Source organism: Ahaetulla prasina, chromosome 5 (genome assembly GCF_028640845.1).
Source record: "Ahaetulla prasina isolate Xishuangbanna chromosome 5, ASM2864084v1, whole genome shotgun sequence".
In the NCBI taxonomy this organism is placed as follows: Eukaryota; Metazoa; Chordata; class Lepidosauria; order Squamata; family Colubridae; genus Ahaetulla; species Ahaetulla prasina.
In genome coordinates this window covers 69,448,977-69,461,974 of record NC_080543.1, presented here as the reverse complement: position 1 = coordinate 69,461,974, position 12,998 = coordinate 69,448,977, and the positions used below count along the sequence as shown (strand labels likewise).

At 34.4% G+C, this 12,998-nt stretch overlaps 1 protein-coding gene across 8 annotated transcripts in view; it reads right to left on the bottom strand.

The window, feature by feature from the left end:
• DMD (dystrophin) overlaps positions 1-12,998 on the bottom strand; it is a 1,918,566-nt gene that overhangs the window by 984,074 nt on the left and 921,494 nt on the right. For all 8 annotated transcript variants that reach the window (XR_009155503.1, XR_009155504.1, XM_058186507.1 and 5 more), the window contains one exon: positions 12,665-12,815. Coding sequence is in view for 6 of the 8 variants with exons in the window: in XM_058186507.1 (XP_058042490.1) it covers positions 12,665-12,815 (151 nt within the window). In the remaining 2 variants the exon portion in view is untranslated. The remainder of the gene's footprint in view (positions 1-12,664; positions 12,816-12,998) is intronic.

Below are 12,998 nucleotides of genomic sequence, written 5' to 3'. Positions count from 1 at the left end.
GGGGGAAGTTTTGTAAAACTTTTCCAATAAAAAAAAATGTTAAGTAGAAGGATTTTGTTTTTTTGGTGGATGACCTTAGAAATCATCAGATATGGTTTAGATGGGATGTTCCAGCTGGTTTAACAGTAAATCATATAGGAAGAAGATATTGTCTTAATACAGTACCTAAAGCAAGAGATTTTTATATTAATGTATTAAAGGTTGGAAGTCCACATCAAATAGTTGGGACTAAAACTGATGCAGAAGAAGCATTGGAAAAAGTAGGGGATGTAAAGGAGGAAAGATTGAGTCAAGTGGTTATTAAATGTAAAGAACAAGGAGTAAAGAAGCAACAATTTCAAGTGAACGGAGTTTCTCTTTATGGGAAAGGTTAAATTATAATTAACTTTTGTTAACTTATATATGTTTGTAAGAATAGCTATTTGGAGTTTATAAAATTTATTTGTATCTGTTTGAATTTATAATTTAAATGTTGGAGATGTGACTGTAGTGATGTTATTTGTTTATATATGGTTGAATTGTCAACGAATTATTTGATTTGGGGGTGTTTTGATAAAAACAGAACAAGAAATGGACTTAATTAAGGAATGTATGAAAATGGTTATAAATTATTTGATAATTTATAGTGTTGGAAATATGGGGAAGAATTGGGATTAAATGTAAATGGTATTGTCTGAATTCATATTTTAAATGTTGGAGTGATTGTAGTAATGCTAGTTGATTATATGTGGATTGGTTAAAATTTAAATTAATTTGGATTAAAAAATTGTTAGTTGCGAAGTCGTGTCTGACCCATCGCGACCCCATGGAAAACATTCCTCCAGGCCTTCCTGTCCTCTACCATCCTCTGGATGTCCATTTAAACTCATGCCTACTGCTTCAGTGACTCCATCCAGCCACCTCGTTCTCTGTCGTCCCCTTCTTCTTTTGCCCTCAATCTTTCCCAGCATTAGGCTCTTCTCCAGTGAGTCCTTCTTTCTCATTAAGTGGCCAAAGTATTTCAGTTTCATCTTCAGGATCTGGCCTTCTAAAGAGGAGTCAGGGTTGATCTCCTCTAGAACTGACTTGTTTGTTCGCCTTGCAGTCCAAGGGACTCACAGGAGTCTTCTCCAGCACCACAGTTCAAAGGCCTCAATTCTTTGTCGCTCAGCCTTTCTTATGGTCCAACCTTCACAGCCATACATTGTTTGTTTGTTTGTTTGTTTACATTTGTTTACATTTGTTTGCAACTGGGAAAACCATAGCTTTGACTATACGCACTTTTGTTGGCAGGGTGATGTCTCTGCTTTTTAGTACGCTGTCTAGATTTGCCATAGCTTTCCTCCCCAGGAGCAAGCGTCTTTTAATTTCTTGGCTGCAGTCCCCATCTGCAGTGATCTTGGAGCCCAGGAAAATAAAATCTGTCACTACCTCCATTTCTTCACCATCTATCTGCCAGGAATTGAAAGGGACGGATGCCATGATTTTAGTTTTCTTAATGTTGAGTTTCAAGCCAACGTTTGCACTCTCCTCCTTCACCCGCCTCAAGAGACTCTTTAGTTCCTCTTTGCTTTCTGCCATTAGAGTGGTATCATCTGCATATCTGACATTGTTGATATTTCTTCCGGCAATCTTAATTCCAATTTTTGATTCATCTAGCCCCACCTTTCTCATGATGTGTTCTGCATATAAGTTAAATAGGCAGGGTGATAGTATACAGCCTTGCCAGACTCCTTTCCCAATTTTGAACCAATCAGTGGTTCCATGTCCAGTTCTCACTGTTGCTTCTTGACCCACATATAGGTTCCTCAAGAGACAAATAAGATGGTCTGGTACTCCCATTTCTTTAAGAACTTGCCACAATTTGTTGTGATCCACACAATCAAAGGTTTTAGCATAGTCAATGAAGCAGAAGTAGATGTTTTTCTGGAACTCCCTAGCTTTCTCCATGATCCAGCGTATGTTGGCAATTTGCTCTCTAGTTCCTCTGCCTCTTTGAAATCCTGCCTGTACTTCTGGTAGTTCTCAATCCACATATTTCTGGAGCCTAGCTTGTAGGATTTTAAGCATAACCTTACTAGCATGTGAAATGAGTGCAATGGTGCGATAGTTTGAACATTCTTTGGCATTGCCTTTCTTTGGAATTGGAATGTAAACTGACCTTTTCCAATCCTGTGGCCATTGTTGAGTTTTCCAAATTTGCTGGCAAATTGGATGTAGCACTTTTACTGCGTCGTCTTTTAAGATTTTGAATAGCTCAGCTGGAATACTGTCTCCTCAACTAGCTTTGTTGTTGCTCAGATTTCCTAAGGCCCATTTGACTTCACATTCTAGGATGTCTGGCTCAAGGTTAGTGACCACCCCATCGTGGTTATCAGGGATGTTAAGATTAAAAAATAGGGTAATGATAAAAATAGATTAAGAAATGGAGTATTAAGGATTGAATAAAAATGATATTATTTATTATTATGTATGATGGATCTATAAATCTGGTGGACTATACAAGATATTACTTCAAAGAATAATAGGGAGTAAATTGATTTTGATTTTAATATCAGCAATTGGACTTTTGTTATTGAAATATTGGAAGATGGAATATCGTATACTGTTGAAGATTGGATACAAAAATTAATGAACTTAAAAGAGAAAGCAGAAACTTTAGAGTACTTAAAAGACTGTCTACGAAAGAATATTGGAATGGAGAAGAAGGATTGAAAAGTTTAAGAATGGATAGAATGTAATTGTAATTGTTTGTTCTCTTTTCTTTTTCTTTTTTCTTTTTGAATAGATAAGGGGAGTTAAGGTACCAGGGTTGGGATGGAAGTTTATGGATTGTTTGCTTAATCTAGTTTATGACTGTTAGATGATATATCCTGTATTTGGCTCTGGGAAGTCCGGGGGGTGGGGGGATTGGGTGAAGAGGGGTGGAGGGAGGGGATAGGGTGAGGGTTGGAGGGAGGAGGGTGGAAGTATGGGTAAAAATGTTTATAAAACTTTTTGAATAAAAAAAAAAGATTATTAACATTAGAAGGGCGTGACCTCCAACTAGGCTGGCACACCTACTTATGGTATGGGAAGAATTAGATACACAGTAATTTTCAGAGGCACTATATTAGGAATGCATTGCTATTAGTCTGGTTTAAAATAAAAGAACAACACTATTTGAAAATACCAATCTGGCTTTCCACTATGGAGGCATTGGTATATCCTAATGTTATTAATATGGAAAAAATCATAAGATATAAAGATATTTTGAATGACAAGGGGAAATTAAAAACTAAACAGGAACTTAATAGCCAAGGGGTAAATATTGCAAGGTGGTCACATATGCAAATACAGTCCCGTTATGAGAAAAATGCTAAAACAAATGGTTTTAATAAAGAGTTAACAGAATTAGACCAGCTATTAACTGGAACAGATGAGAAACTGATAAAGAAATTATATTGTTACCTATTATAAATATAAATTATTTAAAAGAGATAGACCAAATAAAAGAGGAGGTGGAGTTGCATTATATATAAGAAATAACTACATCTCTAAAGAAATGGAGCACAATGATGAAAATTATCTTGAATGCATTTGGGTCAATATTAAAGGGGGAAGAAATGAAATTGCCATAGGTCTATATACTATAGGCCACCCAATCAAACAGAGGAAGTAGATGAACTTTTTGCTAGTCAGCTAACGAAGGTATGTAGGAAGCACATCACAGTAGTAATAGGGGATTTTAACTACCCTGACATCAACTAGGAGACAAACTCTGCACCAAGTGGAAGATCCAACAGGTTCCTAACAAACCTAGCAGACATCTTTGCTTCCCAAAAAGTAGAGAAGGGAACAAGGGGATCAGCCATATTGGACTTAATTCTCACTAACAGAGATGAAATGATAGAAGGTGTTAAAGCTACAGGATCCTTGGGGGCAACAACAAAAAAAGCTTCTTCCAACATGTTAAAAACAAGAAAAAATTCAAGGAAACAATTGGCTCATTTGTAGGAGAAAGTGGCAAGAAGGTGACAAGCGACAGGGAGAAAGCAGATCTACTTAACTCATATTTTGCATCTGTCTTTCCACAAAAGGAAAAAACAATCCAACCTATCAAAACAGCACCACAAAAAACAGATTAGAAACACAAGTTAAAATAGGGAAAAAAATGGTAAGTGAACACCTGTCTACCCTAGACAAATTCAAATCACCAGGACCGGATGGATTACACCCCAAGGTTCTGAAGAAACTGGCAGATGAGATCTCAGAACCACTGAACTATATCTTTCAAAGATCCTGGAGCACATGGGAACTGCCAGAGGACTGAAAAAGAGCTGATGTAGTTTTTTTCTTCAAAAAAAGAAAAAAAAACAGATCCAGGAAACTACAGACCTATCAGCCTAACCTCAATACCAGGGAAGATTCTAGAAAAGATAATCAAGCAACGAATCACCGAACACCTAGAAGCAAACAAAGTAATAACCAAAAGCCAACATGGCTTTGTCAAAAACAGATCATGTCAGCTAATCTTATTGCATTCTTTGACAAAGTGACAAAATTAGTGGACCAGAGGAATGCTGTCGATATAATTTACTTGGACTTTCAGTAAAGTATTAGACCATAACCTACTACTAGATGAAGTAGAAAAATGTGGGTTAGACAGCACCACCACCAGATGGATTCGTAACTGGCTGACCAACCACACTCAATGTGTAGTCCTCAATGGAACTATATCCACATGGAGGGAAGTATGCAGTGGAGTACCCCAAGGTTCTGTTTTAGGCCCAGTACTCTTCAACATCTTCATCAATGACTTGGACGAAGGGATAGATGGGGAACTCATCAAATTTGCAGATGACACCAAGCTGGCAGGAAGAGCCAACACTCCAGAAAATAGGCTCAAGATACAGAACGATCTTGACAGACTTGAACATTGGGCTCTATCTAACAAAATGAAATTCAACAGTAAAAAAAGTAAGGTTCTACATTTAGGCAAAAAACAAAATGCACAGGTACCAGATATGTGGTACCTTGCTCAATAGTAGTAACTGTGAGAGGGATCTTGGAGTCCTAGTGGACAACCATTTAGATATGAGCCAGCAGTGTGCAGCAGCTGCCAAAAAAGCCAACACAGTTCTGGGCTGCATAAACAGAGGGATAGAATCAAGATCATGTGAAGTATTAACACCATTTTATAATGCCTTGGTAAAAACCACACTTGGAATATTGCATTCAGTTTTGGTTGCCACAATGTAAAAAAGATGTTGAGACTCTAGAAAGAGTACAGAGAACAGCAACAAAGATGATTAGGGGACTGGAGGCTAAAATATATGAAGAACCGTTTCAGGAATGTCTAGTTTAATGAAAAGAAGGATTAGGGGAGACATGATAGCAGTGTTCCAATATCTCAGGGGTTGCCACAAAGAAGAGGGAGTCAAACTATTCTCCAAAGCACCTGAGGGTAGAAGAAGAAGTAATGGGTGGAAACTAATCAAGGAGAGAAGCAATTTAGAACTAAGGAGAAATTTCCTGACAGTCAGAACAATTAATAAGTGGAAAAACTTGCCTGCAGAAGTTGTGAATGCTCCAACACTGGAAATTTTTAAGAAAATGTTGGATAACCATTTTTCTGAAATGGTGTAGGGTTTCCTGCCTGGGAGGAAGCCCTACACCTGGGAGGGGGTTGGACTAGAAGGCCTCCAAGGTCCCTTCCAACTCTGTTGTTGTTGTTGTTGTTGTCGTGATGATGATGATGATGATTATGTATTAAACTTGAAAATGAACAGATAAAGGAGACAATGATTGCCTGGGCTAAAAACTTTGGATATGCAATAAAATTAGATAAACGGCAGAAATTATGGGATAGAAATATTAAATTGACTATTTCAACTGCATATAAAGAAAATCTGTATAATATATTTTATAGATGACATTTTGCACTGGCAAGACTGGCAAAAATGTATAAAGATAGATCTGCTAAATGTTGGCAGTATGAACCACATCTGGTTCATACTACCATATGTGGTGGACGTGCCAAAAAGCTAAAAAATATTGAATGAAAATACATACTTGGTTGGAAAAAATGACAAAACAACACAGACTTGAAACCAGAGATATTTTTGTTGGGCATTCTACCGGAAAAATATGATAAAAAGACTATATATATGATTTTGGATATACTAACAGCAACTAGATTTGTATTTGCACAGCAATGAAAAAATGATGAGATTCCATCAGAGGGGAATGTAATTAAGAAAATATTAGAATGCACAAAAACGGATAGATTAATGCTCATTATTAGGGACAAAGAAGAAACTGAATATTTTTTGATATGGGATGTATTTTATCAATGGCTAGAAACTAGAAACAGAAATTAGAAAGGAGGAAATATAAAAAGAGGAAATGTTAACGTGGAGAGTTGTTAAAGAAGATGATGTTAAGTATTATTGTTATTATATTATTAATATTATTATGATGACTATTACTACAAATATGTGGATTATGATTGTTTAAAAATAACTGTATCCAGATCACACACTGTTTGATGGAAAGTGAATGTTATATCTAAAAAAACAAATAAAACAGGAAAAAAAATTCATCACACACAAATTTCAGTGGGTCTCAGGCAAATTATCTTCTTAATCAGTTTGAGGACGACAACCAGGATAGTTAAACAACAACTGGCTTACATTTTGTCCCTGCTGAATCAAAGACCACATTATTTGAAACTAAAACAAAAATATAAGCTAGCAAACACTTGTATATCTATTTTCCATGAATAAGCATGTAAGAAGGAGAAAGACTGCTATAGACTGATAGTATTTAAAAGCTATTTCTAATAAATAAAAAATAAAGATTTCTAAAAACAAAGTTTACTGCATCTTTAATCATTCTTTCACAACTGACAGTTTAAAAAAATTCTACTGTTTTAAAATCAGAGGACAATGAAAGACAGTAACTACAATATGTGAATAAGTATTGTTGTAGAAAAATTAATTGTAATTCTTTTTTTTTTTGCATTTTAAGACATCTTTATTTCTTATTTCTTTAGAAATAATAGCATCCTGTCCAACTCTAGATCCCAGCCCACCATGAATGTAATATGATTTATTAGTCTAAACCAGTGATAGCTAACCTTTTTGCCATTGCGTGCCAGGAGCTGGGGGATGTCGTGTGCACGCATGTAAATCTATGCGCCCCATCTCCACACATGTGTGCACGACACCCCCCCCCCCGCCCCCTGCTCCTGGCACGCAATGGCACGGTGGGCCTGGTAGCCTTGGTTTTCTCTCCCTCCAGGCTCCAGAGCCTTTCTAGGAGCTTGGGGAGGGTGAAAATGGTCTCCCCCACCCGAGGCCCTCCGGAAGCTGGAAACGGCCCATTTGCTAACTTGGTGGGTGGTGGGGAAGGTCATTTTTGCCCTCCCCAAACTCCTAGAAAGGCTCTGGAGCGTGGGGAGAGAGAAAAACAGGCCTTCCCCACCCCCCACCAAGGGCCTCCGGAGACAGGAAACAGCCTGTTTCCTTACTTCCAGTGGTCCCAGAAGGCCCGAAAATCAGCTGGCTGGTAGGTGCATATGCACTGAAGCTAAGCTTGCATGTCCACCGATATGGTTCGTGCCATAGGTTCGCTATCATGGGTCTAAGCAGTCAATTCTATACCTTTTCTAGTAATTAAGGCAAAATAAGCATGCCAACAGTTAAAAGTTTCAGAAGTCATAGCTCATAAAGTCACATCTATTTCAGTTCATTTTTCCAAAGATCATGAAAGCTTTATATACAGTATATAGAGAAAGAGCTAAACACCGTCTTATTTTTTGAAGGCTTATTAACTAACATCTGTTTCATAAAACATTTTGTTGAATCGAACTGGCATTCCAAACTGGCGTAACACCAAATGAAATACAGGAATCAATCTTAATTTTGTGAATTAAAAAGACAAGCAACAGAACAGAATAATAGAAGAAATGAGATGGGAAATCTCTATTTGGCAATATGAAAAAGAAAGAATGATTTGTCATTAGGGAATTTTACGTAAGAGTGGCTGGACAATTTTTCTTTTTTATACTTCGCTTGGCCCTTATTCCTCTGTCTACCATCAACAAAATTTACATTTCCTTGACAGCTGAGGTCTCATGCAATCAGAAGCGTTATCTAAGGAAGACATGACCACAGTTTCCTGGAGCTGGCTGTTCCTTGTCTAACACCTTATAAAAATTGCCATAGTCTTCTTTCTGACAGAGAAAGGTACATTTTATCAAAAACTGTTGCATTATATCTAGCAAAATAATATGGAAGGACACAGTATTCATTTTGGAAATACAAAATCGTAATCCATTTTTGAAATTTTGTAGTAGAGCTGAAATACATAACTCCATTTTACCTCTTTGTACTGTTGGTTGCTTCAATTTTATTGAAATGTTAGAACAAAAATTCTTGCTCAGATTTTAATAGGAGTAAAGATATAAAAACACACACTTAAAGATTTAGATGTGTCTAATCCTTTGAGCTGTATCTAAGAAATATCTTTAAAACAGATATTTAGATCTGTGAACATCTAGAAAACATATCTGCGAACATCTAGAAACAAAGTCAGCCTTCCATCCTTTATAAGGTAGGTAAAATGAGGACCCAGATTGTTGGGGGCAATAAGTTGATTTTGTATATAATATATAAATGGATGAAGACTATTGCTTGACATAGTGTAAGCCGCCCTGAGTCTTCGGAGATGGGCGGGATATAAATGCAAATTTAAAAAAAAGTTATAACTAGAAGCCAGCATGGCTTTGTTAAAAACAGACCATGCCACTTACAGCGCATGTCAACATATTCAACTTTCAATTTCCAAACATTAGGGGCGCTCAAAAGTTGTGACATGCCTTGTGTTGATTGTAAAGATATTTTGGTTATTTTAATATAATTTGAAAGTGCTTGAAAAATAACTACATAAATATCATAACTTTTCAGGCCAGCAATTTCCCAGCAAACAATTCAGACCCAGTCACTCCCCAGTACCATCAAAGAAGAATGTTATTCTGTGTGCAGTGAGCCAGATGAAATATATCTTTATCATTTCACTCCAGAGAAAAGCTCAAAAAGAGGAAAACCTGCTCATGACTTCAGATAATCTAGTGTATTTCATCTAAATAAAGACATGGATAAAAGCTTGAAGGCCATTGGAGAAAATTCCACAAATGTTAGTATTTGCTGTGAAAGTGTGAAAGTGTGAAAGAAGGGCCGGATAGCTCAGGCTGGTAAGGCCTGTTATTAAGAACACAAAAGCCTGCAATTACTGCAGGTTCGAGCCCGGCCCAAGGTTGACTCAGCCTTCCATCCTTTATAAGGTAGGTAAAATGAGGACCCAGATTGTTGGGGGGGCAATAAGTTGACTTTGTAAAAATATACAAATAGAATGAGACTATTGCCCTATACACTGTAAGCCGCCCTGAGTCTTTGGAGAAGGGCGGGGTATAAATGTAAACCAAAAAAAAAAAAAAGTGGTGCCATGCATTGCTGGAGCTGATTGACTGATCTGAAGGTGTATATGAATCACCTTTGATGTGCTTAACTTTCATAGTAAAATCAATTGTTTAAACATCTTTCATGACTAGGCAATATTCATGGCTGAAATAACTTAAAATAACTTTAAGAATTATTTCTTAAATTCTAATAAAGGTTAGGTCAAATACGAGAGAATATTCAGCTTTTGTATTTTGCAGCACTTGTTATCTAAGTACATAAACAAGATAAAGGAAAGAAAAATCGGTTCTGTTTAATTGTGTATAACATTCTTAAGGCCTCATAGGTTCTTACTATCCTAAACTGGGTTTTTTTTTAGTAATTAGCAGATATAAATTCAACAATATTTCTGTGATGGTTTAAAATAAATTATTTTCAAATTATTTTAGTTAATATAACTTAACTAAATGTAACTTAACTAAATAATATAACTAAATATAATCTATGAAATTTTGTAATTTGTACTTTCTGAATTATAACTGAAATTTAATTTTAATATCATTTCCTTGTGTAAATACAAAGAAGTTTTATATTCTTATTTTTTACCTTCTTAATGCAGTACTAATTTTCTATAACTTAAGAAATTATTCTTTCAGATTTTGTTGCTTTTACTCCACAAAAAATAGATCTGAATGTTTTCAAGTTTTTAAAAATTTTCAAATTCTTTGTATATTATTCTTTCAGTAATTTTATGGTTTAGAGTTTTGTAACCTGTTTAGATATCTGATTCAATTATTTAACTTCTCACTGATTCATATTTTTCAAAGACTGTTAGCTGTTAGCAAATTAATATTGCTAACACTATCCAATATTGCTACCACCAATATTGCTATACCAACAAGTATATTAAACCATCATAATTTTTCAATTATTAAAATACAGTATTCCAACTGGAATACCATAAATGTACAATATAAATTAATTGTTAAAACATATCATAACTGTAGCAACCAGGCTGAATTTACTAATATATTATCATATCAGTGAATTATTATTGTTCTTTTTTTCATTGTTTATTTTATTATTCTATTATTTTACTTTTGTTTTACTTACACTCTTTTCATTTCCTTTTTATTGTTGAAAACTGCTTACTGTGCCCCCTTGGCAAGATAAACAGCAAATAAATTTAACAATAAACAAATAGTATTATACTCACATACCTTAAATCAGCTCCAAAGGAACACCCCTTAATAGGAGAAATTTTCTTCAGTAAAAAAAATTCATTTAATCAACAGAATACCCTGAAGATCACATATTTTGGTTCAAAAAATCAATTTTGGTTCAGAAAAAAGTGCTTGGCTTGTATTTTAAGCAATATCAATATTCTTAATCAGTATTTGAAAATAAGCTGTTAATTTGATTCTGTCCTCCATGGTGTCAGAAATTTTATATAAAAATCATGTTAATACATAATGTATATATTGATGAGGAATAACTGAATTTCACCCTATAGCTTTCACAATTCTGTTAAGATATTTTGGGATCCCATGAAGGCAATATCTATAAGCCCATCATTTTGGCTACCAAGATAAAAAAAATAGACATTAGAAATTCAAATAAAATGTTCTATTAACCAGCTTTAATTAAGAAAATGATACATGCTCTCATAATTCATAATTCAACTTTAGTACTTCTTTCTACCTAAAGGAAAAATGATAATGATCTTTAGAAATGCTTCTTTATGAGCCTAAAAGGTGATAAAAACTGAGTTAAGAAATTCTCCTTCAGGAGAATTCAAGAAAAACTTTCTTCTCTTCCCTATATCTATATGTGTCTTAATTTTTCCTATCTTAAGTGATAAATAAATGATCTTGCAGTGAGTACCAACATTGCACAGCAGGCTGCAAAACAATGAAACCTGGAGGAAAATTGAGTGAGCAGAAGTCCATTTGTGTAATGTTGGATTTAGTTCATTAATGAAAAGCATATTGATGTATTTTAAGTCATTTTATATTGTAACATTAAAATACCAAATTTATGTTCTCCACATTTCTGTAACTTTTACCATGAAATCTAAAATATATTTGTCTAAGAAAATAAAATTTAAAATAGAAGAGTGTTGTCCTATAAATGTTTAAAAGAAGATAATAAATAGAAGTATTCTAAAACATATTTCTTCCTAAAGGTTACAGAAGAATAACATAATGCTACTGCTCAAATATATCAAACGATCTATGATCCATTATTATTTTTACTGACATCAATGGAAGAACACTTTAGAGAATTAAAGCACCATCAGTGTGTTTGAATGTCAGAGCATTTAAAATCAAGCATTTTATCATTTGCCCAATTCATCTATTGATCATATAACCGAAAAATGTTTACGAGTAATGCTAACGATTATTTTCATCATTTGAAATTAATGCATATACAGCTGTACAAAAAAAAAGTCTGTAACTGATGAATGGTGAACTTTTTCTTTTTAACTAGGAGGAATTGACTACTATTTTATAACTTAAGTGCCCAGGAAATACAGTAGATACAATTGTTACATTTTTCACCTCTTTCTTTTTCCTTGATAAATTGTGGGAGAGAGATTCAAGGAAGGGCAGCTCATGCAAAAGATCTATCCATTTGTGAAACCAAATGTGGTCAAAAACCTATCCATGAACATGACAACGATTTATGCTTGATCTGTTCGATTGCTTCAAGAAGTTATAGCAGCTGCACAACAATTGGTAAAATTATTTAAAAATATGAGTTTGTGGTAATCACTTGAAAAAAAAAGGCATTTTATGAATTTTATAAAAAAACCTGTACAATGTGAAAAACAACCAGTTTTACCATTCCTCTGTACAATTTTTCATAGGAACTCATGATTTTCACATTCTCTTTTCTTGTTAGAATCAAGGAAAAATATGACAAAGCAAAAAGATTTCGGAGCTGCAAATTTTGAATCAATTATGAAGCTAAATTGAAAACATATGCAACGTATAACACACATACAATCACTCCACCAATTCAATGTTAACTCTTATCTATATACGCAGACTTTCTCCAGAATGATCTACCCCAACCTATCTGTTTCACATATCTATATCTGTATCTATATTATCTCTATCTATACACACACACTCATATACATACATGCATACATACATACACACATTTATATCTATACACATTAAACAGTACATATATAGGTATCAGCTTTCGTACAATAAAAATATAAGCAATCATACCTGGATGTATTGCTTGCTTTTAGAAACATTTGGATCCTCAGTTTCTACTCTTATTTTAGCTAAAGTTTGTTCTATTTCGGTTAGCCATAGGTTAAAATTCTTCATATCATGATGGAAATTTATCCATTTTTCCAATGATGTGTCAAATTTTCTGTAGAAAAAAAGCAAATGCTATTAGGACATTAGCATATTGCAAGCAGCAATCCAGAAAAATTGAAAAATTATATTTTTAGTAATAATATAGAGAGGTTACTCTTTATTTTAAAATTGAAAAAAAATGGAAAGAAAGTTTGTTAAAACTGGTGTTGGAAAATGATGTCACAAAATTTAGAGA